General features: G+C 46.1%; 1 protein-coding gene across 3 annotated transcripts in view; it reads left to right on the top strand.

Annotated features, from left to right (window-relative positions):
* FGF18 (fibroblast growth factor 18) overlaps positions 1-27,546 on the top strand; it is a 69,577-nt gene extending 42,031 nt beyond the window's left edge. For all 3 annotated transcript variants that reach the window (XM_084535476.1, XM_084535474.1, XM_084535475.1), the window contains 2 exons: positions 8,602-8,708; positions 26,535-27,546. In XM_084535476.1, the coding sequence (XP_084391602.1) occupies positions 8,602-8,708; positions 26,535-26,801 (374 nt within the window). In that variant the 3' untranslated portion in view covers positions 26,802-27,546. The remainder of the gene's footprint in view (positions 1-8,601; positions 8,709-26,534) is intronic.
* The last annotated feature ends 237 nt before the right edge of the window (positions 27,547-27,783 follow it).

Here is a 27,783-nt window from a genome sequence, read left to right as displayed (position 1 = left end):
ATATGAAACCAAAGATGCTAAAGACAGAGTTAATTTGTTATCAGATTTTTATTATTTCTGTTGCTGCTGCTCTGAGAATAGCTGGAAGAACTGTGTTATGTCTGTGGGGAGAGGTCTTTTTTAAGGGGTTGATATAGAAAACCCTCCTCTGAGGGACACCTTGGCTGCAGTTGGTTCAGAGCGTGTGCATCCCTGGAATGGAAGGACCAGGCTCTGCAGCTGATCAGTTCTTGCTCCCCTATTTCAGCCTTTACTGGAAAAGTCATGTTGGCATTTGACAATTGTATACTTCACTTACTAGTACATTATATTCTGTATGGCAAAAGCGAGTGTCAGCAGCATGAGCATTAAAAAACCAGTTGTATTTCTTTGAAAATGTGTTTGCATCCGTTTGTAACACTGATCCCTGTTTAAAATCTTAAAACATATGGGGAAATGTTCTCTATGCCAGAACATTTTCTTCAGGTAGGTTGTGCTGCTGCCTCTGCTCTTCTGGGTTCCAGAGCCACAAGAATCCCATTGAAAATACCGTAGCATCGTGCAACTTTATTTTCAACATATTTTAACTTGTTGGAAGAAAGGAGAGTTACAATGAGCCCCTTTGAGAAAATGCACAAGCATGCTTATGTTCCTATCTGTAAAATTAATTGTCATATTTTCAACTTTTACTGGGCAGCACAGAATAATAAAACCTGCATGGTATACGGAGAATGTAACATTCATTTCTGTGCCAGATGTGGCTGATAGCTTAATTCAACTAACACCGCAAATACCTTATGCATCGCTCCTGATTTGACACCAATTTGGAGTATGCACAAATACAACATGAGGACCTGGATGGGGCTAACTTTTGGAGTGTGTGAAACCATCACGGTGTTGGCAGGGGGAGAGATTTATGTGCTTGGGACTCCTCGGTGAGGGGATGTGGTGATGCTAACATCACACCTACTTCATTGCCGAGGATGAGCAGCCAACCACCAGGCTGCCCGAGATAGATGGATGAGTGCTTCGGGGTGAATACAGTCTGTCCTACGCCTCTGGCCACAAAGAGAGCAGCTTTGAAGAAGCAAGAGTACATGGGGTTCCCATAGTTGTCATTCTCTGCTTATTGTTATTTTTGTGTACATCAGTATTTTTTTTGGGTTCAGCTGAGACTGGGAACAAGAGAGTCAAAATAACTTCTGCAAAGTTTGTTCTTGTGGTAATTCTAGCCCTCCGTGGGACGGGGAAGGTTCACGTTATTTCCAGACCCAAGAGACTCCAATACTTTGGATGAATTTCAGCTGCACGCTCATGGCCAGGTTCTGAGGTCCTTGTCTGTTGGTCTTTACTATGTCAGTAGGAGTTTATTCAAATGAGAATGATCAAAGACATCAGGGTTTGGCCCTTTATTTTTCATTTTAGGTGCTTTTTCAAGCATAACAGAGCTTCTGAACTTTTTGAGGCTCATCCTTCACTAATTCCAGACTTGGAGCCTGGCAGCTTTTCAAGCAGTTTTCCTGCCTCTGTAGAAATACTGTCCACTTGAGCTGTGTTTGGAGACAGCAAGACACCCTGGTGAGATAGAGGAATTTCTGTGCTAACATTTTTAACGTTTCTCTTTCCAGGCCTACGTCTTAGTCATTGCAAGCTCGCAGGTGGTAAAGTTCAGTTCAGAATTTGTTCACTGCTGCTCCCCGCCCAGACGTTTTTAAAGCACACAACCTATTGCCTGCAGTTTTACTGAATCTTGTCTAAATAAGCTTATTCACCATAATTAAAGCTACTGCCAAAGTATTTTTAGTGTCTCTTATGGTGAATTATGTATAAAACATCTGCAAGAGGCCAAGTCTTATTCTCCAGTGCTTAATCCTGTTTTCATATACCTACAAATGGGTGCAAACGGCTCAGTGTCAGAATGACAATGTTTTACACACACTTTTCATGTGGGTAAATGATGACCGGACTCTGGGTAGTGCAGATCTGGGTAGGTATCATGGTACTTATGGTCTTCATGTTGTCCTCATATATATACATATATAATTTTGTTTTGTTTTATTTAAATTGGGTAAAACCTGTAAGACCTACCTTGGTAATTATTCTGGTCTTATATCCACTAAACTGTCAAACGATTTTCATATGTATGGACTGGTTCAAGACCTCAAGTTTAAGTGAATATTTTCATTTAGACTTCTCTCAAGACGAACATTGTTATTAATAGAGTTAGCTTATAGGGATTGTGTCTGAAAGCTCCTTTAGGAGCCAGAGTGGGCAATCCTGAGAAGAGTACTTCTTTGTTTCAGACTCATTTTTTTCCCCGTGGTATTGCCGTTCTGGCAGAAGCAGTACACCTTCTGCAGAGCTGTGAGGCAGGCTCACCTGAGATGATCCCTGAGATGCTTGGGGAGCGCTGGCAGCTCCAAGTCATTCCTTGGGCATCTTTGGTTAGCCGCTGCTGGACTGGCAGGGGATTTTGGGGTGGGCATCTCTGAAGGTGCAGCCACTAGCAGTGTGACAGGCTTAAAGAGTGGATGCTTCAGCAGCATGTAAGTGACATTGTAGTACCCAAATGCCTTTAGGAGCTGAATATCTTGTCCTGTGCACCCTGCAGCATTAACTGCCCGTGGCAGGGTGTTGTGCTCGCACATCTGTATTGGGTTGGGTACATGGGCTGGTGTGGTTGGCACCAGCACGGATATTTCCACGTGTCTTGGCCTCGCGTCACGTAGACGTGCCCAGCAAGCACCGAGTGGGTAGCTCAGGATCCTGGAAACAGGACAGGACACCTTTTTGCCGTTAGACTGTTGGTTGCAGATGAGAGTGCCTGGAAGCATTTCCCAGAGACTGAAGCCCTTATCAGCTACTTCAGAGGTAAAAACCTCAGGAAGATGCTCAAGTGTGTGCTAGGAAGGGAATTTTAGCTCATTTCTCTGTTGAAGCTGCTGGGATCCTGGGCTTTTCTATCTCCTCAAGCCCTTAAGGTGGTTGCAGGCAGCAGAGTGAGGAGACAGCCCTTTGGAGGGCTGGGAGGGGAAAGCTCCCACCTCCTGTGTCCACCCACCCAGGGACAGGACCCTGAGGCCATGCAGCGATCCTTATCAGCACTCCAGGGACTTCCGAGGTGTGCAAAGTCCTTTGTGTGGAAGTATGTGCAGGATCAAGTAGCTGCAGTGTAAGTGCCTTTGAGGCCTTTGCTGCATTATAGATTTTCTTCTGACATCTCCCATGCAAATATTTAACCTGTCTGGTTCCTGAAAGCTGCTAGCACTGGTGTGTGCTGTTGCAGGAGGGATGGGTTGTCTCTGAGCTTCCCTGTGTTCCCACGGAGCCCTCTGCCCTGCTCCCCTTCCAGCCCCAACAGCAGGCACACAGGAGTGCCATGGGGGATAAGAATGGGCTGATGCTCCAAGGGGCTCACATGCCTGAAATCCAGTCTTTTTCCCTAACTCCATCAGTTGACTGAACAAGAGGTGGTGGTCGTCCCTTCAAACCTGGGTGCTTAGAGGCGTTTGGAAGGAAATACCGGGGGCCTGAACCTTGGAGCAGTTGTTCCTCCACCTCCCCATGACCACCCCTTGTTGTGATTTGACATTCGTAGCCTGTGCTCCCCCAGGACAGACGGGATGAGCTTCTGGTATTGGGAGGTGGGGCAGAGCTCTGCCCTCCCGACCACCAGCCTCACCGATTTCAGTAGTTACACCTGATTTGTACCTGAACAATGGAGAAGGGGATTGGGTTGTATGGGCTATAACTATTTAAAATGATGCAATTTGGAGGAATATAAAAGTGAGCAAATAAAAAATTATGGATGCAGCATAGATTCCCTCACTTCTCCTTAGTCTACAGGCTTTGTTAGACTCTACAGACTTTATGTAATTTTGGCATTATTTCTTCTTTGTTATGTCATCAATGTGAAGTGGAGACAGGATCTTTCTCTCTGATGTTGTGGTCATACATAAAATCAAAAGGATTCATGGTTTTTGGTAGGGGTAGGCAGTGTTCAAACTAGCTTAAACTGCATGGATGTGCAGAACAGTTTGCTCTTGGCCAGCCTGGGCTTCTCACTGGAAGGTCCTACAAGAGAATAAATCTTTTTCTCTGAAACTCTCAGGGGATGAGTTAGATGTGATACGTGCTGGGAACTATGTAAAAAGCTGTTCTCCATTGCAGGAGCTGTGACCACAGCATCAGTTCATCTATACATCCTTTCTTTTCATTAACTGGAAATGGTTTCAGATGCTGAGAATAGTTTCCCAACTTGGAATTGTGTGAGACTGTAATGGGAAAAAAAAAAAAGGACAAAAGCCTGGAATCTTGGTCCCTCTGAGGTCCTTTTCTCCAGAAAGCCTCCCTTAGCTGGCCTGTTGAAGATGCAGACTATTGTAGCCTGGCCTCGAGGCTTTTAAAAATTGTTAGTTCAGAACGTGCAAATACAGCATAGGAGGACTTGGTTAGAAGGGCTCCTGTGCTGACCGTCAGCAGACTGACTCCTCCAGCCTGTGGGCTCTGTCTCATCTAGCTTTCCTTGAAGGCAAAACCAGAGCGAGAAGAAGCAAATTGGTTTACTCTGATTATGGTCAGTGCTTCTTCAGAAATGTTCATAATTATCTAGTCCTTCTGCACCTTACTTGCGTATTCCTTTATACTGTCCATTGCACCTGAAACTAGCTGGCACTTAGGATTCTGTGATATCGTATAAACCTGGTGCTTACTGTGCCCTCTTTCTCTTCTCTTTCCCTGGGCTTTTCTGGCTCCCATCCTTGCACTCCCAGAAAATATTTGAAAGATAATTCGGCATATTTTCTGCTACCTTCACATATCTCCCTGACTTGGTGTTTTTTTAGCTGGAAGATAGCTTTTCAACATATATATGTAATCCTTTTCACCTAGACATTTGAGGAATTCCAGTCTCTTCCAGTGGGAGTTTTCAGGAAGGTTTAGGTTAAACGGGCCAATAAGGCAAAAACATGTAGCAGAAGATCTTACCCTCTAAAGACATCTTTTTTTTTTTTTTTTTTTTTTTTCCTTTCTTTCTCTGTCTCTCTCTCTTTTCTTTTTTTTTTTTTTTTCCTTGAAAATATGTCAGAATATCTAGTTGTCAAAGAATTTAAACAATAATACCTGATCTGAAGGCTAGAGTACAGGGCTTTTGAAAATAAAGATTGTAATCTCTTCCCAGTGTATCCAGGGGCAAATGGAGCTCAAAGTAAGGAGTGCAGTGGGGTGAGCAGCATGCTGCTGTGGGGGCACTGCCCCTGCCTGGTGTGGCTGATTTCCATCGAGAACTCACGTAAAGTTCCCTTGCTTTTACAGGGCTGGGATTCACCCCAGCTGATTTTAGCTGTCTGGAAGCTAAATGTGTTTTTCATGGACGTTATCTGGGCTGTTGAGAGAATTTAGGTAGAGACAGGTAAATCCTCCCTCATTTAGGTGGCTGTTTTTAAAAGGAGAATCTAAAGGGTGCCTTAGACTAGAAACCAACTGGGTTGTGAACCGTAGCCCAGACTCATCTCTCTTGCAGGAAAGGAGGACAAGGATACCTAAAAGTAAGAACACATTTACAGTATCTTAAGACTCAGGTTCTCCAGAAGCGGTACCCATGAGTTGCCTCAGCCCATGCTCTGGCAGCCAGGATCACAGCTTCTGCTGAGCCTCCTTCCCTCTGCTCCCTGTTCCTAGACTTTAGGTGCAGGGGCCGATGAGCCTTGTTGGAACAGGGGGTTATGTGGGTGCCTTTACTGGTGTGGTGCTGCACTGGGTGTTTGCCCACCCACTGCTGCTTGGTCCATGCGGTGGCACTCATCCGGGAGGGACTTTGGTGCTGGCGTAACCTCTGCAGCCCACAGGAAAGGTGAGTCCCATTTCATTCTAAATTATAACATTATTTTATTAGATCTTTAAACTTTATTTAAATTCTTTATTTAAAAAGGGGGAGGAAGGTATCATATTTTAATTAGTAGTGGTGTCAAAGGAGACCTAGATTAATTATTTGAAATCACTCCATCCAGATGGTTTTAATTTTCACAGCAGGGAACCGGCATCTTTTTAAGGTGATATTTTTCAAATTAAAATCAGCTTGGATATTACTCATACTGGCTGCAGCATGAGGGGGTGGGGGAAGCAGACGGTGTGCCCCGTGTTTGTTCATCGCAGCACGGACTTGCACAGGGGGCACCCAGCGCTGGAGGCGTGTGGGTTGCTGACCGTCTGGCAGGACAGCAGCCCAAGCAGAGGAATAGAATAGAGAGTTTTTCAACGTTTGCTTCTCCTTTGGCTGGACAAGACCCATATCTGATATTCAGGGTTATTCTTAGTAGTTCTAGTAGCAGTGCTGAGGCTCGGGGGGACATGGGATGCCTTGCAGCTGAGACGTGTTTCCGAGCAGGGGCTAGCAGGAGTGGGGCAGGTGGTACAGGCAAACTTGCAGCGTCCTGTTTTCGCCTGCGTGCAAACTGTCAAGCCATGGCTGGACAGCCCTTTGGTGGCCCCGCTTGCATCACTGGGTGGATTTGGCACTGTAGGTCTGCAGGCAGCTCCTCAGAGCTCTGGGTGTTGATGGTGTTTCATGAGCCAGTCTTTGGCATCTCTTGTGCTGGCTCTGGAACTGCCTCTTGCGTTCAGGCTGCTGTTCTCCCACTCTCAGATTGACCATTTAGTGCTCCGGTCCTTCCTCATGTGAGGAGTCAGTCTTTCACAGTCAGTTCTTTACAGATAAATGGCCATTGCCTGATCCATTTCTGTAGCACCACATTCGAGCAGCCCCCCTGAGCTGGCTGTAGTGGTGGGTGTTCTCCAAAGGACATACCAGTTGGCTCGGCCTCCCCTGTAGCCCTGTCTTTGATCTGTGACATACTCTGTTATCCTGGCTTTGCTTGTCTTTATGTCCTTACTATGGTGGAACATTTCTGGTTCGTGTGGCCGTTCCTCACTTAAGCGCGCAGGTGATCCCTGGTTTGGTGCCTCCTTGGCAGGTGGAGACACAAAGCCTGCAGCCCTCCGCTGTTGCTGGCAAGCTGGTGTCCATCCCAAAACATATTACATTTCTGAAAGATTTAGAGATAACTGTCTGTATTTATGTGTGTTTGCAAGTACTATACTGGTATAAATCAGGTGTTATCCCATTTGCTGTCTGAAAGAAGTTGTTCTTTAGATATCCCCTGTGATAAAGGTTTAATATATCTAAATAAATGTAAACAGCTGGTAACTGGCAAACCTTGAACTTGCATATGTGACTGAGCTGCAAAGGGAAAACTCCATTTAGGGCCTCTGTGAGTTAAAGGTTTGTGATATTTGCTCTGCTGCAGAAGCCAAAAGCTGACTTTACAAGTGGGAAAAATATTAATGTGTTTAAATGAAACAAACTCCTATTTCTATCCCCATGGTAAATCCTTACAGTGAACATATTTGCTCTTAGAGGGTTTTAAAGTTTGAAATATGAATGCCAAAAAGAATGTGACTTTTTGCAGCACAGATCAAACATTCTCCAGAGTTTGGCAAAAACTGTGTTTCTACGGTAAGACTCAGTTCTTACAAACGTGAGAATTTCCAGAGCAGGACCGTGGATTTGCACTTGCTGACACTTACACATTCTTGCATTGTGTTTCTACCATGTCTACTTTCTCCCCTGCATATCAGAGATGGAGCTGAACCAAAATGTCCAGTCTGCATGTTCCTGCCTCTCCAGGGAAATTCTTGGAATCTGAACCTCGAGCATGACTGGAATTTGTGTTTAGATCAGAGACAGAATGAAATGCTGAATTTGAATGTGTATAGGTTTTAGTGATGATGATAGCATGCTACGCATCTGGGTGACAGCCTGACCCAATTCTGCAAATAAAATTGTGTCAGGACACAATCAGGACACAAAAGATGCAGCAGAAATCTAGCCCCTGCCATGGCTGCTGGAAATGCTCCAAAGCAGCATTGTAGCCTTAATACTAGGCATTATGAGATTGACCATGTTTCTCCTAGCTAGAGCATGAGTCATGGGCTCGGCAGAAGTGGATTGCCACAAAGAAATCAGAGATGACCTGGGAACATATCTAGATGCTCCGAGGACTTCTGAGCATGGGTGTTCATCATACAGAACAAGCAGTGCTGAATTTCTACCCTACTAGCTGCCACAGTGATCTTCAGGAGGTCGCTGAGATGTCTGCACCGCGAGCGTGTGGCTGGGATGCTTCTGTGAAGCGTTTGAGGGCTGCTGCCTGTGGGGAAAGGAAATTGATTTTAGTCGTGCTAGTCTTGTACCTTGCATGAGAATTAAATCCACTTTCTTACTGAGAACCCTCCTGCAGTGTGCAGGAGAGCATCTAGCGTTGTATTCCTGATGGGATAGCACGGACATATGGAGCGCACATGTGTGCGTGCATGTTCTGTGCTAAACGGGCATTAAATCTGGAGCATCTGCACAGGAGTCAGTGGAGACGTGTCAGACTTGCACCTGTAACAAGTCTGAAGCTCAGTGCATGGATGGTTCTTTGAGTTGTTCCCTTGTAGAGCATCCAAGCAGCATGGTGTGGTTCAGGGGGAGGCAATGAGACGATATGCTGCTCAGCTTTGCACACTCTAACTTCATGTGACCACGTTGGTAAATGCTTTTTTTTCTTCTTCCTTTACAAGCCCAGCTTCTAGTGGAAACGGACACTTTTGGCAGTCAAGTCCGGATCAAAGGGAAGGAGACAGACTTCTACCTTTGCATGAACAGGAAAGGCAAGCTAGTGGGGAAGGTAAGTGTTTCCAATTAATTCATTTGTAAAGTGACTGTTACCTTCAGCAGCCTCCTCAAAGCTGTAATGGTGTGTATGAGCTATGTCTGTCAGCCTCAAATGAAAAGCAGGAACGTGGCATTTTGAGGCAGTCCGTAACTTCACCAAGCCTCCTCCACATCCATAAAACCAAATCTGCAGCCAGCCACCGTGTTTCTGTGGCAATGATTTGGGTGCATATGGGCTTACATTTCATGGTTGAGGAAATTGACAAAAGATGTCATTTCTGCATGACAGTGTTACAGACATCTCCACGATAACTTCATGACCTGATTCAATTCTGACTTTAGAAAGAAATTGGAAGAAAGGAAACATAGGGATGTGCTAGAAAGGGTAGCAACAGAGAACTCGTTTCAGTGGTGAGTCAGGATGTAGGGTGGCAAAGCTAATACTGGAATCCGAACATCTTATTAGGGCTGGGCCTCCTGGTTCTAGCATTACAGGAATATTTTATTACTTTGGATCCCTGCTCGATGGAAGCATGCAGCAAATTACAGCATGCAGCTTAACTTCTTTGCTGAAGTCATATTTTTACGTATTAACTTGTTTTTGTAACTTAGGCGGTTTTTCTGTATTGTTGGCGAACCTAGAAGCTTGCTAAGCAGGCAGGAGGTTGTTCAAAGCTAAAATATCACCAAACACCCCAAAAGGCCCCCTCCCCCTCTGCCCACGCTATGCACCGCCAGAAATTAAAATCTGGCATCTTTGTGGCTGTGAAAAAGGGAAGCAGAGTTTTGTTTTGAGTCAACAAAGGCAGAGCAGTGAAAGCCACACTCCCAAACAGAAACCAGAAACCAATTGCTCTGATGAAACATTATTTACTTTTGTGGTCCCAAGAGTGACACTTGTGGGACAAGTGCCTTCCCCAGAGGATCTTTCCTGCCACTTTTGTTTTCCTCACAAGCACTACAGATGCTTCTTTCGAGACTGAGCCCAGATCTCTCAGATGCAGCCGCTAGCTGTGGTGCCCTGCCTAGCTCACTGAAGATCTGCTCTTGTGACGCCGGGAGCATCCAGGATGCTGTTCAAAATCAGTGGGGACTTGGGAATACGTGGTGTTATGCGAGAGCTGGACCAAAGTGGGCACTGCTCTCTGCTTCCTGCACCTCTGCGGTGTAATTACCTGCTCTGACTGGGACACCGCTGCTTGATCTTGGACAAGAGATTTGGTTTTGGCTCAGTGTAGATGTCTTGGGATACAGGCTGATGCTTTTGAACATTGCACTGAACGCAAACCAAACCGCTGATTTTTTTACACCTTAGTTTTCTATCATTTATCTGTGATAATAGCATTTTTCCCCGTGTCTTAGAAATGTTGTAAGGATAAATATGTTAATATTTATGAGGTGCTGGTAGCACAGTAATGGAGACCTTAGAAGCATCCAAATTCGATGGGGCTAAAATGAGCATGATATATTACCATTTTATTTAATGGATTTTACCCCAGTGTGGGTCACTAATGGTACACATTGCCACCCACATTCTTTCCCGGTATGTGCTGAGTGTCCAGAAGCATCCTGGCAAAGTCAGAGGCTGTTTTTCAAAATGTATAGTATATTTTGGCAACATCAGTCCCTTTATTTGGCCCACTGGGCAAGAAGGCAGGACATTTCTTTAGCTTGTCACCTTTCATGCAGCATAAAGCTTTTGTTTTTTTCTTGATGTGCTTTTTATAACATTAAGTTGGCAAACAGCTTGTTATTAAAAAAAAAATATCTATTCTTGTAAATACGCCATCTGAGCCTTCCCACCCCAGACTGCTGACAAGTTCATAAACCAGCCGACCTGAGCAGGAGGGGGTACTGAGCATTGCGTTTGGAAGGAAAATGTTCCAGACGCATTGCCCATATTAACAGCTTCTCATGAGCAAAAAAGAAAATAATAGCATGTCTTCTTGATACCAAAGAGTGTGGTTTTAATTAGTATCATAGTTTCAGCTCTTTTTGTGGCAAGAGTTTGAGGGAATGCTTTTTAGACTGAATGCTCTAAACAGCTAGTAAACCCCAAGGAAAACATTAGATAAAAGTTACGCCTCAGCTTATACAAATATTTAAGTTCAGTCTGGGGGTGGAGGGGAATGAAACCCATAAACTGATTGTTTCACGGTTGCCCCGGTATGTTCATTTGGCAGCAGAGGAGCCATGGGATGAAATTGGTTCTTTTTCTCTGCTCATTTCCTATTGCCTTACACTGCATAATCCCTAACAATACCAGCATATGCCATCTGGCTTTGTTCTCCTTCTCAGTCAGCATTTTTGGATCCCCCCCAGTTGAAAACCTGCTTTGAATTTAGTCCTTCTTGTTTCCCATAATCACCTACAATGGGCATTACAAATGGGAGCAGGTTGTTGTTGTTCTCAGCTGGCACTTGTGACGAAGCACTCCAGAAACTGGGCTTGCTCCCCACTTTGGAGCTGGTTACGTTGCAGGCAAACAGATTAATCCACTGGGTTCAGAAGAGCAGCCTTTGGCTTCTTTATTTATTTATTGGAAGTTGCACTCATGCCAGCTCTTTTGAGTGTAGGCCATCTGATGGAGCTTTCTCAGGAGCCCAAAGCCTTGTGTTTTCTCACTCATTTGTTACTGCATGTGTGTTCACAGCTAACGTTGGCCAAAGGGCTCAGAGGTGGTGGGGCAGGCTTCTGACAGTATTTCTTGTCACAGCTCACACTTTCTGAGGTCACCAATGTTCTTATGTGCTGCTTATGAAAACTGGATGGGTTGTACAAGGAGTGACTTTTCTGTTAAAGGTGGCCTGCACCAGAGGAAAACAAACTGGATTGTGTTTCTTGGTTGGTTCTTAGTGTTATGTTATGGAAGGGCCAAGAAAGATTTTTTTTTTTTTTTCATATTTTTTGCCTGTGGGTATTTGGTGTCTATTTTAGCACATGTAGAAATACTAGCTTCTTTCATACGTAGGAGTTCACAGCAAAACACACGAGGTGACTTTTCATTTATAATGCAGGAACTCTGAATATTTGCAATAATTCAATCTGGGGGGTAGGAAGAGCTAATGGTCACTTTGGAGGTGCTCTGAGCTGCTAACTGTGGTTCTTCTGGTGAGTCCTTTTGTGTTTTTTCTCTCTGTCTCCACTTCTTTTATCCCATGCATTGAGATATTGATGTCAATGAAGTGGGGACTTGATGCTTTTCAAAGATAAGTCTTTTAAAGCTCTGCAGCAAGGAATGGCAGACCAGGATGTGAGCAGGTGGCTGTTAATTAGCTTGGCCACCTCTAACTGCTCTTGCTGTGTCTGTCCTTACTGCAAATTTGTGCTATCTAGAGTTGTGGGACATTGCAGACATTTCCTTTGCCTGTCTCTGCCCAGCCCTCTCATCAAGAGAGTGTTTGCAAGAGGTCAGTGATCTGTCGGAAGCTTAAAGTGGATCTGTTGGCACCATTATCAGATTACCAAAGCTCTGCCCCTTCCTTTAGGCACTGATCTGATTTCCCCACTGCCTCGCATAACACACAGACTTTGAAGATCCATCATTGTCTTCTGGAAGGTGGCAGAGCAGACCCGGTGCTATTTGAGGGGTTGATACCTCCCTCCACCACTTACTCTGAAGGGTGTCTGAGATGGGAGCCACGAGAGGCCCAGATTTGCATCGGGCACAACTGGTGCCAGTGGCTGGTCCTTGGGACTGGAGCACCTTCTGATCCCCGGGGAGTGTTGCAGGGAATCTCCTGTGGTCCTGCAGCAGTCACCCATTGGATCACACAGTGTGGTCTGCACGAGTGCTGGTGTCCGTACCAGGAGTATTCTGCTCTCCCCGTTATAAAGGGAGAGGAGGGAACAGGCCTGTTTTTTGGACTGAACAAGGGCAGAAGAGAAAGGACCTTGGCTGCTTGCAAAGTTGCGAAGGAGGAGTAGAGGCTGCTTCTTGTAGACCATGGCAAGGGAGACGTGTTTTTTCAGAGCAATATGTAGGAGCAGGGAAGGTAAGTAATGACTGGAAGCAATCCAAATGATTTGAGAAGAATGGGGAAAGGGCTGAGCATGTCTTAGATTTGATCCAGAAATTTCTTCAGAAGATGCTCCAAGCGCTCCCACTGATGTTCTTCCATGGCTGGTTCGCCTTAGCTGGGTTGTGTATTTTCCGGATCCAACAGCAATATTGTTCCTCACTCTTTGTTGGTTGCATTTTGAGCACAGCTCCATCTCTCAGTGCTTGGAGACACTTCTTCAACCCTTCCAGGAAGGAGAAGCGGGGGGCAGGTGCTGGGGCCCTCTCTCCAGGGTGGGATGGGGCTCTGAGCACAGGAATTGTCAGGACAACGTGGTTGCTGTCACTGGTCTGTTGTGTAGTGCTGCTGTGCTCATGACACTGTGAGCCTGCAGGAGATCCAGTGCCGCTGTAAATGGGGGCGAGCCCTTGTTCTGGGGCAGGACGTGGCTATGGAGGAAACTCCAGAAATAGGGGTAGAGTTAGAAAAGCAGTAGAAGGGGGTCTGTCCCAAGTATCATCCCCTGCCAGTTTATTTATGTTAAGGGAAAGCAGGGAGTGGTGGTGGTTGTGAAAAGCATGAGAAAAGCTGCAGCTCTTTTTCCTAGATGGCTGTGATGACCGAGTGTTTCTGGTTGATGATTTCCTCGACACAAATGCCAGACAGAAAAGTGCACTGCATGTCAAATCTGGAAACAAGTTGTGTCCCCAGAAGCCTCTTCTCATTTATATCAGTTCAGCTCCTTCAGAAGAATTGAAGCCAAAGTTTATGGGATGCTATAAAATGGGCAGTTTCCCACTAAAACCACATGCTGACTTGCACCATCTCTGTTTTGGTTTCCTTTCAAAAATCCTCAGTGACCCCATATACAAACATCCTCAGAAAATCATTACAATATTTATGCGTTATTTGGGAAAAAAAATAACAATTTAATGAGCTTGCTTTTATTTCCGCTTTCCCTTTGTTTAATTTGAACGGTGGGAAAGAGCTGCTCGTGGCAAGGTAGGAACCCCGCTGGCTATTTGGGGTGGCTGGAGCATTGCTTCTGCTCAATGACAGGTAACGCGGGGGCTTTCTGGGGATAAATTTGCTGCTGCTGTGCCTGCCATGCTGAAACCCTCGTGGCAGTCACCAAGCACAGATGAGCACTGCAGTGCAGCTCCTCTCGGCCCCGCAGCAAGGCAGTGCCAGGGTCCGGTTATCAGCTCTGGGGCTGGAGGTGGCACAGTTCTGCCTCTCCTCCCTCCTCTGACTGCCACGGCCACGCTGATGCCGCTTACAGCATAGACCTGCCTCAGAAACGTAAGGCTTTCTCTGGTGTGATAACTGCTTTCCAAGCCAATATATTTCTTAATGTTACCAGAAAGTTGCTAATACCATATGGCAAGGCTCTCTGTATTTTTGCAGGACAACAAACAAATTGTTGCTAGATGCCAGACTGCTCTGGCAGAGCTTTATCACTGATTCCTGCCAGCAGTAGCCTTTAGGGGATAGTAATAATTTGGGGTTGTTTACATTACAGCTTTAAAATAGGGGTTTTCTTGAAGCATGTATGTGTTTAGTCAGGAAAGTTGGCTAAAAAAACCTCTGACAGCATCAAAGAGTGAAGGCGCTTGTTACGGCCTTTGCATGCAGTCTTGGCCCTCTATAACACCCCTGGCCTTGCAGGAAAAGGAGCATGTTGGGTTACAAGGGCTCGGGGTTATTCTCTGGGAGCCACCCTTTGTAGGACAGGGGACTTACCTGGCTGGGAGACACCAGGTGGATTCTCCAAAGCCTTGTTAGTGTGTTTGGATCCACTTTTTCACCAGTTGACTTGGGTGGACACAAGGTCAAGACTGAGGGCGAGCTTTCTTGAAAAGCCACCTTTGAAACACAAAGGGGCAAAATTGTTTGTGGGCAAACAATTTGTTTCTGTAAAGCCAAGGGTCTGCACGAGCCTGAGAACAAAGATGGTCACGGATGGGCTCAGAGACTGGGGCCATTTGCCTACCTGAGGATGTCCTTCGTGGTCCTGGGTCTTCCCTGGTCCATCCCTGTGCCAGAGCTTGTCACAGCTGCCAAGATGGGCCGAGCTGCTCTGGAGGTGCATGGTGTGGTAGGGGGGCACTCTGCCAGCTGTGATCTCTGTTACTCAGCAGTTTCGTGTATCTAGGGGTTGGTAGGTTGGTCCTCAGATCCAGCAGATGAGGTGCTTGCACTCCCCAGCTTGTATATTGAAAACCGTGCCTAACTGCATCTTGGATTTGGGGCAGGACTCCGAGTTTCACACAGCTTTGATGCTTATCCGGAATTTTTCCCAGAGTTGCACAGTGTTCGGGTTGCTTGGAAAAGGGACTTATAAAACCTAATGATTTCTAGGGCTGAATGCTGAACTGGCAACAAAAACACAAGCAGGAACAGTGGAGTGTCAGGTTTAATAACAGGCGTTTTGCGGATCTCTTTGTGATGTGTTCAATCATAAACTGTTCTGACTTGGCATCTCACTTGCAAACAAAACTTGACATGGCTTTTGCTGGATCTCGCTCAGATCTCATTTTGGACTGCAATCTGGTTCTTCATATAGGGTGGAATTGGTTCTTTTTTAAAATGAGTCGTTCCCAAGCTTTTATTCCCCTTTGAGTTTTAGTTTTAGTCATCTAAATAAACACCCCCAGCAGAACCTGGAGCCAACCAACCTCTAACCCTCTTGTATTTGGAATATGGACCTGATCTGAAACCAACCACAAGTGCCCAAAAATCCTGACTCAGAGCCTCCAGGACTGCAAAGGTCTTGAAACCATTGAGAAAACAATGCCAGTTTTCCTCCCATTGAGCGATTAGTCTTCTGTATTTGCCTAAGAAGACTTTTTTTTTTTTTTTTTTTTTTCTGTGACCAGTGGAGAAAATTTTGATTTTTTTTTTTTTTTTTTGTTCTGAAAATTTAGAAGCTGAGATTCTCATAAAATTAAAAGCACAAGTGGAAGCTAAAATCACCCTCCTCTGTTGTCAGCCCCCAGACCACAAAGCTTTTGGTAACACTGCAGCCTTTCACGGCTGTTCCTTTCCTATCGCTGGGCGAACTGAAACATTGCATTCAAACTTCTGTGGATGCTGGGGGTATTTGCATCTGGTTCGCTTGCTGCAGTTTCATATCTCTGCAGTGCTGGAGAGGTGTTGGAGGGGCTGCTAGACATTGTTACAGGGACGTTGCTGTTGTACTGTTTCAAGTTATGCAGACACACGATAATTGTGTCGTGGAACTTCTCTGAAGCCAGCCAGACTCCATTATGCACCTTCCCTAATGGGCTGTGATGATTTTTACCCTCCATTCTGAAGCTGTAGGTGGCATGGGGATGGAGCATCTCAGCTTGAGGGCTGCTCTGGGTTTGCACACCCAGCAGGCAGGAGCCACGCTGGAACAACTCCTGTCCTTGAGGGCCGCCTGGGGCAGCCTTCAGATGCTGAGCGTTGCCCGGCTTTTCCAGGAATCCCTGCTCTGAATGGCACGACCGTGTAATGATTCCCAAGAAGCCATTTATGGCTGAACCCAGTGAAACTACTTTCCAGTGTTTATTACACTGAGGCTGCCTTGGCAGAAAAGCAAATAGACTTAGGTGCTCAGTGGTTCCTTCAAAGTGGTCAGGGTTTGTGTGAGTTAACTGGGCCTTTGCGGCGTTAATGTTTGCTGTTAGCAATGGGCCTTGTCCTGGGTCTGTGTTTTTGGCAATTTGTTTACAGCAGGGTGTTACTTAAAAGTTTCTCTGGAGGTGAAAAAGAAAGGGGAAAATGATGCCGGGAATGAATGCTGTGGAAGGAATTTAGATGTTCCGTGGCGTTGTGGGATGGTGAGCAGCAGGTCTGGGTGATGCAGGGAGAGCAGAGTCATTTTGAAGCTCCGTGTATTCAGAGGCAGGAGAGCAGTTCTGTGGATGGTGACGAATACTGAACAGCCATGAGGCTTGGGAAGTTTGCGCAGAGGATGGGGATAGCCAGGAATTGCTGGAGGTGTTTGAGCTCACTCAGTGCAGGAGACATTGAAGAGATGGAATAAACTTGCTTATGTGGAGAAGATGTCTTTATTTCGTAAATGGTGAAAAACTGCATCAATTCTTAACAGATTCTGGCCTCGGGGTGTGTTTGTGTATGTACGCTTGGATGCCAAACCTCTGAAGGCTGTTTGACCTAGAGGGTTGTGGTATTCGTGGCACTGCACGGACAGAGCTTTATGCCACCACATAGGCAGCTTACCAGTGTCTTCCCTTTGCTGCTCAGTTGTCCGAGATTTCAAAGCACTGGCTGCTGAGTGTTCATTTTACCTGCATGGTCCGATGGCTTTAGCTCACAGGTTTCATAGACTGACGTTATTAAGCACATTTAAGCATGCACGATGCTGCTGGGCTTGGATTCCGATCTAGCTGCTCTGCCTGGCAGAGCACTCACATTTTTTGGGTTGGGTATCTAGCATCTGAAAAGAATAATGTGGGTATTAAAGTGTGTGCTAAGTCCTGCTGTGTTACCTTCACCTGATGCAATCTTCCAAGAACCTCAGGTGGATGTTGATTCTCTGAGGCTAACCAAAGACAGGTTTTGCTTTAACCAAACTGTGGCATCCACTGTGCGCCCTGTGAGCCAGGGCTTCCTCGGCTGGTAGTGAAAACATCCAAGATGGGACTGGTGCTCGATACATCATTTCACAGGTCAGGCCAGGTGGTCAAGAGGCCATCGTAGTCATGTTGGAGACATGTGTCAGCATCTCCTGTTAACTTAGGTTTCTCAGTAATGGCACACTACTTTAAGTCAGGTGCTTGCTCAAAAAAAAAAAAAAAAAAAAGCAAAAGGTAGGTCCCTTTTGACAACCACTTGTCCTTTTGTTTTACAAATGTATTTTTTTCTTGTTTTATGGTATGGAGTCCCAGTTGTCTGTCTGGTCACCAGAGAGCTGTGTAATAAGTTCACAGATTTCTTGCAATTCCTCTTTAGCAAACCTCATGTTTCCCTTTAGAAAACCTTACGTATTTATTATCTTAAGTACTACCAGTTCTGTCTCTCAGACTGGAGTTTTGCAAAGTCAGGGTTCATGTTGCAGACCAGGCTTGCGAGCTTGACATCTAAAGCTTTTTCTTAGCTTGTGGCAGAAAGCTGTATATTCCCTTCTGGACAAAAAATGCCACCTTCCTGAAAGCTATGTGATAATTTAATTTAATCCTTTCTGTGTTCAAGGAGCAAGTGTCACCATAAAGCTGCTAACATCCTGTCGTCTGTGTTTCTTGGTGATTGCAGCTGTGTGTCACATTGGAGTATTTCAGTTCCCTAGGGTTAAACATTAATTAAAATTATTGAGAGGGGGTGATCATCCCTGGTGAGCCCTGGTCATGCCTCACCCTGTTTGGGTGGAGAGGGTGTGCTGCATGTGCCTTGTGCAGACGCTTGTATCAAATTGCATTTAATTGCTTTCCTTAGATCATCTTGTGTCCCACATGCAATTTTTTTGGTCTTGAGAGCCTTTAAGATGGGGTGATATTTCTTCTAAATGTTACTTTGCAAATACGCTGATGTATTTAACAAGGAACAAAGCAATGTGGTCTTGTCTTCCCTAAGGGGATGCAGTTGAGATGTGCAGTCAGGTGGATCCAGCTGCTCAAGGACTGTTTCTGCTCGGCTCTCAAGTGGTTTTTGGATGTGAAGTCAGCACAGAGTCTAATTCGTTAGTGGAGAATAAAAAGCTATGCTTGAACAGCAGCAAAAGACAGTCCATTTGGTGTGGCCATTACAATACCATTGTTAAGGCAATGAAAAGAATATCTTGCTTAAGTATGTTTTTGTCCCTGACATGTTCTCATGCTGTCTTTTGGGTGCTTAAAGGATGGTATTAGGTTTTCCTAAAGGAGAACAAGTCTTAAAAGCCTTTCATGCATTGTTCGCAGTTACGGTTTTTTACATTTGTTGTTTACAGTTTGTCATTCACAGGCTGGAGCAAGTCTCGATGGTTTATGGATAGCACTTGATTTGAGTGTGGGCTTCTCCTTTTTCTTAGCAATATAACTTGATGTGAACAGAACTAATGCCATTCTGCAGATAATCAATGACCTTTCTTCGTCCTATATTCCGCTGATTTAAACTCACCCCAGGGAAACTGGTGTCACTACCAGAATGTCAGCTGAATGGGATTGTGCCTGTTTGAAATGGCAACTTAGAAAGTCGGTACATGTTTGTTTAATGTGTGTAAATGTAGGATGTAGCAGGCCTACTATGAGGTCAGCAGCTGCTCTGGTCTGGCTTTTTTTTTTTTTTTTTTTTTTTTTTCTCCAGTTATTGTCTAGACCTGATGTTTTAATCAAAAGTATTTAAGTTTTCCTGTGGTGGCAAAGGTCACCATATAATGAAGGGTGGATGGCGCTGCTTTTACATACCTCATACAGAAAGTTCAGAACTAGCCTGTGGGTCTCAGTGGAGGCTGCTCTAAAATGAAGCCCAGCATTGCATATAACCTAACAGGTGGTGCTTTGTATGGATGGGTAGCAATACCTTCCCACGTCTTCCTTCAGTTAGCACCTAGGAGCGTAAATTCAGCTGGATCAGGTAGGTGCAATGGTGGATGTCACAGATCTGCTCAGATGTCATGTCTGAAACCTGCCTGTAGTTTCACATCTCCTGAAGCCTAGCTTCCTATTGCAGGAGACCCAAAGTACTCACTTAAATTACATCCTCCTAAGTTTTCATAAAATTCATTTAAAGAGTGATTGACACTTCTTGTCATTAATAGTAAGTACACACAGTTCTCTGAGATGCAGTTAGGAATTTCTATTAACCAAATGTGCATCTTTCCAGATGAAGCCATCCTAATTTGCTCCAATTATGGATATGTGCCTCCCTGCCATGCTGTTAGCAATAAATTTGCCTGAGCAGCAGGTTAGAAGGCATGTCCTGACACAGCCACAGCCTTGCTGGGTTCACCCCTACAAGTACTTATTTCATCTCCGTATCCTTCTGTTTCTCCTGTGACAAAATGCTCTTTAAGGGTTGTACGAGGGTTGCTCAGCAGATACCAGTTAGAAAAGTGGAGTTTTTGAGTGAAATGTAGAAGGAAATAAAAACTTGTAAACCCTCTCTTCCTTCCTTGGTTCTTGCAGTTTGTGCTGTGTCTGGCAGCTGGGCAGGACAGGGCTCTGCAAAGCCTGCAGGTCCCATCCCTCACAAGCAAGACTGTGCCCATATTTGCATTTATTTGCCCATATTTGCTTTCAGGAGTGCCCACAGTGTATGGGCAGGTGCAAAACATGGGCAAAACTAGTTTGAAACTGGGCCTGCAAATGCAGATGCACCTTCTTTGGAGAATCGCCTCTGTGGAGATTTTTGCATTACTTCCCCTGCTTTATGCATGCACTTAAATGTCCTGTGTACGTAATTAACCTCTCCGGTGCTCTGGCAGACACTTTTATTGAACTGCCCATCATGACTCCTAAGTATTTTCCTCAGAGGATTGTGCAGGTTCAGAGGCCAGAGAGCTGGAGGAAACGCGCATGGAGCTGAGTAACTCTTGGCAGTTATAGATGCAGCTTCCCTGATTTACAGCCCGGTCTAGGAGCAAGAATGCATTTGGGTCAAGAGGTGTCTCTGTGGTCAGGAGTCCTTGCCATAAATCCTGGATGCTGAGCATCAGGATGCTTTTGACAGATCTGTCCCGATAATGCCTATAAGGTGCACGAGTGTGGCTGCGCCCAGCTTACCGGCAGCCGGAGCACTGGGATCTGCCGTGCTGTGGGGGGGACTTCTCCTACAGCATTGCTGGGGTTGTGGCTGCCAGCTGCTGTGCCCGCCTCGTTTGTCACACTTTCTGACCTGCGTTTAAAAGGTGTACGTGTGAAGGGGGAGAGGTGGCAGTGCTAAAAGCTGCTACGTTAACATAGCTCCTGCCTTACCTTCCTCCGCTCGGGATTTTCCGAGCCATGTGGGGCGAGTCTGGAGGCTCTGTGTGCTGCCCATCTGTTTGACTTTGAGCTGAGCTGGTGCAAAAACACTGAAGTAATATGCTTGCTGAAAATCACATGCCACTGCGTACTTGCTGCGTAAACTGCTCCGGGGTTTTATAGGGTGATGCTAGGTGCACTGGCCTTTGGTCCTCAGCCGGGGATGGTCAGGGAGGCTCTTTAGGAGTCCTGAGCTGGACATTTCCTGAAAACGTAAGACTTCCATGCTGTCACTGCTCTGAAATTTAGAAAACAAAGGGCAGGATTTCTTCTGTATAATGTGGCGCGCGAATCTAACAGTGCCAGCATTAAAAGGGAATTCTCAGCAAGCCTTTGAAATAATTGTTGTGCTCCGTGGGGGGACCTCTCACCTGGGGTGGTGTGAGAGCCCAGCACCGTGGGGTAGCGCGGCTTGGGAAACGTCTGTCTGCAGAGGGGGAGGGAGGGATGCAGAAAAGGTCTGTTTTCAGGGATTTTCCTGGAAAAAAAAAAGGTAGGCAAGTGTCCCACTTGGACACCTTTTGCTTGAGTAGCAGCTTTCCCTCCTCCTGGGTCCTGGCTCTGCATGGGGGGCTCATGTCTCCATGATTTCACTTAGAGCCTGGAGGGGCTGAACTTGCAGGGAGGTGATAATTAGGGGAGTCATCCCCGTCTCTCCTGAAACGCTGAGTGTCACAGCATCCTGTGCCAAGCCGGCATTCCTGGGTCCTAACAGGCACGTTTCATATGGCTGCTTGTTTGTCATTATTTGCAGCCCATCACCAGTGCTTTCGGTCACCCCAGCCTTACTCCATGAGCTCCTAATTTCAGCATGGTTTGGTGGGGAGGGGAGGGAGGTGTTTTAACATAAGCTTAGCGAACAACAGCTTAACACAGCATTACTCACAGGGCTTAATTTGCGCCCTGATCTCTGCGAACAGAGAAACCTTTCAGTTTTTGGAGGCATCTCTCACTGCTCTGTGTTGTTATCCGAGCCGTTTGTGCAAGCTTATTGTTGCCGTAAAAGCCAAGGAAGTTTGGATTTGCCGGTGCCCACTGAGCCAGATTTGTGAAGTATAAATGAGAAAACCTGCCCTGGCCTCCCTTTCCCATAAAAAGCTGCTCAGGTGGCTTAGTGTTGCGGGCTAATAGGGAGGAGGAGGAGGCGGCTGCTGCACCTGCTAATGCTTTGGCTCAGGCTGGTGGCACAGAGGCTCCCGCGAATTCCCCCTGAGCAGCAAGCTGTTAGTGGCAGTAATGCCTCGCTCAGAGCCGCGCTCCTGCTACAACAACAAAGAGCCCTTTGATCCTTTCCATTTGGAGAACTTAAAACAAGAAAGCAAAACTACAATAAGACCAAGTTGGGTCATAAAAAAGGAGAGCGGGAGAGAAGGAGCACCACAGCGCTCCGGAGTGTAATTGTAGAAGCAGCAAATGCTTTGGCACTTAATTCTGCTTTAGTGTCAGTTCAACATGTTTCACGTTTAATACTGGGGAGGCTGTCGCCAAATGCTCTGCACAAACAATCCAGTGCTCCTCGTTGGTGAGTTCGTGGCACTCAGAGAGACCCTGGCTCACATGCAGCTCCCTTAACTCCGCGGCCTTCTGCTACACGCGGGGTGAAGCTGGCCTGGGGTAGATAAACAGTTCCGCAGCAGAGAGATCTCCTTCTGGACTTGGAGCGGCTGCTGCTGCCCGAGCCCTGCTTGATAAAGAGATTGCCACAGCTCCAGCTCACTGCCACACCAGAGCTGGTGCCCGGCTGTGAATTTCTGGAGATGCCCTGCTGAAGCCACGGCTGCACGCTGCCTACCTCACTGGGTCTGTCCATGTTTCACCCTCAGGGCTGTGCTCTCTGTCACCTCTTTGCAGGCCTGCCTGATGCTTGAGAGTTTTCTGTGGAGGGTGGATTTTAGGTCAGGCATTTTGGAAGAAGTTTATCTCAAGTCTGGCTAACAGCTCCCGGGTCGTCTCACAGGGATTGGGGGTGTGTTTAGAAAATAAAAATCTTTATTTCTCTGGAAAGAGCTGAGGTCTCAGGAGCTGAGCACTGGTGTTGGTGCAAGACTGAGGCTCAGTCCTGCAGCCCTTTCTGTGAGGTAGCTGTGGGCTGTGTCACAGCCACTGGTCCCAAGGGAGTTGGGGCACAGCACCCGCGTGGGGCTGGCGGTCCTGCTGGGCAGGGATGCATCCTGCAGGGCGGGGATGCTGTACACACTCTGCTTTCAGTAAAAAAGGAGGAGAAAGGCCTAAGCCATTATACTGTATTGAGCTTTTCTCTTTAAAACTTCATTTATTCACATAACTGCCTGCAGACTGACCTCCTCCAGGCAGGCAGGTGCCAGCAGGCTGCAGAGGCAAAAGGGACTGAGCACCTCTGGCTGAGCTAGCCCCGCTCCTCAGCCTCAGGAGAGTAAAAGACAGGAGCAGCCTCAGTGCTGCTGATGTCTGTGTCCTCCTGGGGCAGGGTCTCAGCTGGGAGCTCTGCGGGTGGATTCCTCTCCCTGCATTCCGTCTGTCTGCATCCCTCATGCCAGCCCTGCTCTGAGGGGCTGCCAGGGCACTGGGGCTGGATGCAGGTCCTCCCCTGCTGCTCAGCAGCTCCTGCCCAGCTGCGAGGCTCTCAAGAAGTCATGTTTATTTTAAAGAATCAGTTCAAAAGATAAAACTCTGTGTTTTGAAGGGTGAGTGCTCTGCAAGGTGCATCCTGACAGTGAAGTATGTATGAAATGCAGCTTGGCAGCATCTCCCCGCTGACGTTGCAGGAGAGGTTGCAGCCCCATATTGGTGGCAAAGAACTGCATCAAGAGCTTTCAGAGAAGGGCAGGCTGCCTTGTCACCGGCTGTCTTGGCCTGAAAGCCACTCACACGTGGTGAGAGCTGTCTCCCTTTTCTCTTCCATCCTTCTCTCCCACGGAGGAGAGAAGGACCGAGGCAGCAGTCTCCATGAGTTTTGGGCTGCTGTTTTAACGGGGACGTGATGAAATGATTGACACCTGATAAAAACAAGGTGACAGAAAATATTGAAAACCCTTACAAATTGTTATTTTGCCCTAATAGATTACTGTGGGTCCAGCTCTCCATGGTGTAGGTAACGTGTGTGAGTGATTTATGCTCTATTGGAGATTATAACAGATGCTGTAAAATCATCTTGTAAGTATTTGAAAATCATTTGTCTGTCTCTGACATGTCTTAGCACGTACAGGAATGCTCTGTTTGGGGAAGAGCAAGGTCCTTATCCTGATTTATCTTGAAGTACTTGTAAATGTTGCTGTAATTTCATGTTATCAAATCATTTAGCTCTTCCTCTTCCAGAACGAAGTTATTTTATCTCGTGTACCTTGTTTACTTCAAATTAGCCCTGAGGTTGGCCTGAAGTTGCACCTTGTTATTCCTACACCTCCTGTCTCCGTCTTAGCCTCTGTCGGCAAATTTGAAGGTATAAGTAAATACTTCTCTGTTATGAATAGAATAACTTCCCCCTCCTACACACACGTTTTCTTTTAATTCCAGTCTTCGTTTTCCATGAGAAACTGACATTGCAGTGCAAGCGGAAACCTCCCAAATTGCATGAAAACGCCTCAATTCTCCTAGCAACAAGGTCAGGGCTCAAAGCCAGGACCTTTCTGCAAGCGCGAGGGAAACAGCCGTTCCAATTACCTGCTGCCCCTGCAGTACAAATTCGGTCGGTTCATCAGCACCTGGTTTTGGGTGGATTTGAAAGCCAGCCATGGTATTGTTTAAAAGTTCTCCATTCATTGGTGAAAGGTTTCTAGTGGGCTGAGCCCTGAGAAACCTGGGGCTGGTTTTATGGCCTCACATTGAAACCTGGTGGAACCCTGTGGTGTCAACTGATTTCCCCCTTCCCCACTCATGTGGCTTTGATCAAACCCAGGGCTCGGAGAATGACCCCCCCAGGAACTGAAACCACAGTGCTTCGCCTAGTTCTGCCATTCATTAATGCATTTGTAACCTTCAGATTGCGGATGATGAAATTAGGACCTTTGTGCCTGGCCCAGGATGGAGTTTGCTGTTGTATGGCACAGTTGGCTCTGTCCCCGTAGGCGTGCAGACCCCGGGTTAGCTGTTTGATGCTAGAGGAAGTCATCCGGTGCCATTTTTCAAACCTTCTGCCTGTTACCGTCCTGTTCTGTTGTTGCAGAACTTGCTGGGATCTCTCCTGCGCTCTTAATGAGACCTACGTGTGGTAACGAACCCCCTTAGACAGGATGGTTCTAGGTTAGCACCACATGTTGCTGCTTGGACTGTTGGTGCTTCTTTCCTGCCCCTGCACACCAGCTCCCCCGGAGTGCACCAAGCTGCTGCGGGTGTGCAGGGCTTCAGGGAGGCTTTCAGGATGCAGCAGCAGCCTGGCCCCACGGAGCTGGCCGTGGGGAAGGGGCTCGTTCCCCCAGCATCGTGCCCACAGCAGCCCTGTGAGGAGGGGCTGGCCACTGTTGCTTCTCTGTTCCCCCAGGGACAGAAAGGTCTGGCACCGGGGTGTTTGTGTGGAGAGGGATGAGTTTAATCATAAGCACGGGCCTGCAGTACCCGAAGCCCCTTACTTGACTTTGCTGGGCAGAGTCTGTAAAACACACAGGGCTCATACGATATCCAGGGCTGAAGTGAGCCTGTATCTACATAATATCTTCTGATGCCTAAAACAAAGCGCTGGTGCAGGAGGCACTCAGTGTGTGATGTGGTCTAGGTGCACACCAGTAAATCAGCAGTTAAAGGACAAAACATGTCTTCTGGCAGAGGACTGCAGGTGAGAAGAATTTCTGCTGTGCATAACAACTTAAACGTGCTGTTGGGTGATGCTGGAACCCCCTCCAGTGCTGTGAGTGCTGTGCAGATTGGAGTCCTGAATCCAACCCGAGACTGATATGTTGTCACACTCCGAATCCAGTTCTGGGACTGGCAGAAAGCCTCCAAGCTGAGGAGAACCCATCTTGCCAAAATCTCAAACCAGTGAGCGGTTTGAGGTCTGGGTGCTGTCCCATCATGGGCCCGTGGCAGTGACGGGGAGGTGTGTTTGCATTAGGCTGCGTCTGAATAGTCCTGGCACTGCGGGCGTTTTGCTCCCAGGTGGTCAGGGAACAGCTCTCACACTCAGGAGCATCTGACCTCCAGTGCTGCATTCAGTCCTGGCTCCCTCTGTGAAGAGGCAAGCAATTTAGGGGCGTGCTGTGGGGTGGATGTGGTGCTCAGGGCACCGCTGTCCCTAAGCTGTCCCCAAGCTTCGTTGGCTTTGGGGTGCAGGAGGTGTGTAGGATGCAGACCCATCCTGAAGGGGCTGCTCCAACATGGGAATCCAAGTGGGGTCGGCTCGTTCCAGGAGCCCCATGCGCCATTTATTTGCCTGCTGTCATGCCTGGGAGGCTGGGGGAGTGTTCAAAGCACTCAGAAAGCTTAGAGCAAGGCTTATAATAATTTTAGAGGGATTTAGGTAGTTGTGGACACAGCTTATAAGGTATTTTTGGAAATATATCAAAAGTGAGCAGTAGTAGCAGAAGCACTGTTGTTTGGCCCATGTGAATTTTTTTTTTTTTCTTCCCCTGATCTTGTATGAGGTTTCCCTGGAACAAGCTCAATTCATCCTCCTTGCTAGTGGAATACGCAAAGCGAAATGTCTTGCTTTGCTTGCAGTTGAAGGAGCTGGACTGGATAAACTGTTGTCTTTGAAAAATCTCCCCTCGGACAGAAGTACTTAAAAAAAAAAACACATAATGGGTGATCTTATGTTTTTTAATCATTTCTATTTGAGCTGATGTTTGTTATTGCTCCGATTATCAATGTCGAACCAAAACCAGAGTCCAGATGTGATGATTTTATTTATGCCAAATTGGGTTTTGGTCACTGTGCTTGCATTTGGATAATGATTAATGATTTTTTTTTTTTCTTTTTCAGCCTGATGGCACCAGCAAGGAGTGTGTCTTCATTGAAAAAGTCCTAGAAAACAACTATACGGCACTGATGTCAGCAAAATATTCAGGCTGGTATGTTGGATTCACCAAAAAAGGGAGGCCACGAAAAGGGCCCAAGACCCGGGAGAACCAGCAAGATGTACATTTTATGAAGAGGTACCCAAAGGGGCAAGTGGAGATACAGAAACCTTTCAAGTACACAACAGTCACCAAGAGGACTAAGAGAATACGACCCACCAACCCCAGTTAAAAATAGACAAAACAGTGTCACAATAATAAACCACAAAAAAAAACTGCACCAGAGGAATATTTTTACATTAAAAATAAGGAAGAAGCTCTATTTTTGTACATTGTGTTTAAAAAAAAATAAAAATAAAAAAAATTAATAAAAGACTAGATGGCAAACGCTGGGGAAAAGCTGTTAGGGATTTATTGTGACTTGAAAAACAAAATGAACTGCTCTATTTAAATTGACTTCTTGTTGTTGATGACACACAGGTGCTTATTTCTCTTTTTGGAAAGGACAACTTTTCAAGCATATCCCCAGAGGAAAAAGTAATTATTAAAAATAAATAAATAAAACCAAAGAAAACCAAAGTTCTTTCCCAAAGTTACTGAGACCCTGCCCTGAAAATTGCCAGTTTTGCAGTAATCTATTTATTGTCTGCTGCAAGCTGGACCGAGACAAGATGGTGTGTGCCGCAGTGACTGAGTTTCCGTGGAGTTCTCGACGCATCGATCTTCTGTAACCTTTCTGACGACATAAGGTGTCACGGCTCTGTGATCCTGCATTATGCTCAGTTCTGGAGAATGCTGCTAAATACATTCAAGTGACTACAAAATGACCTAGTACACCAATGATAAGGGAATATTTTAAAACCAGCTATATTATATATATTATATATATATAAGCTATTTATTTCACCTCTCTGTATATTGCAGTTCCATGAACCAAGTATTACTGCCTCAACAATTAAAAAATTATTTAAAACACATGTATATATTTTTGCTGTTCATGCTTCTTTCCCTTTGCTGAATAGTGGTGTTGTTTTTTTTTGTTTGTTTGTTTGTTTGTTTTTTTTTTGGATGGACATTTACCTTTGATGTGAGGGCTATACAGTATGTTTGAGATGGTTTCCCCACTATAAACATCATTGCTAATTTAATTCTGTGATTCCTCCTTTTCCTCTAGATTGTCGTCTTTCTTCTCCCTCATTTCCAAAAGGGAGAAA

The sequence above is a fragment of the Aythya ferina genome, assembly GCF_964211825.1.
Source record: "Aythya ferina genome assembly, chromosome: 14".
Lineage (NCBI taxonomy): Eukaryota > Metazoa > Chordata > Aves > Anseriformes > Anatidae > Aythya > Aythya ferina.
This window is presented reverse-complemented; position numbering and strand designations above follow the sequence as displayed.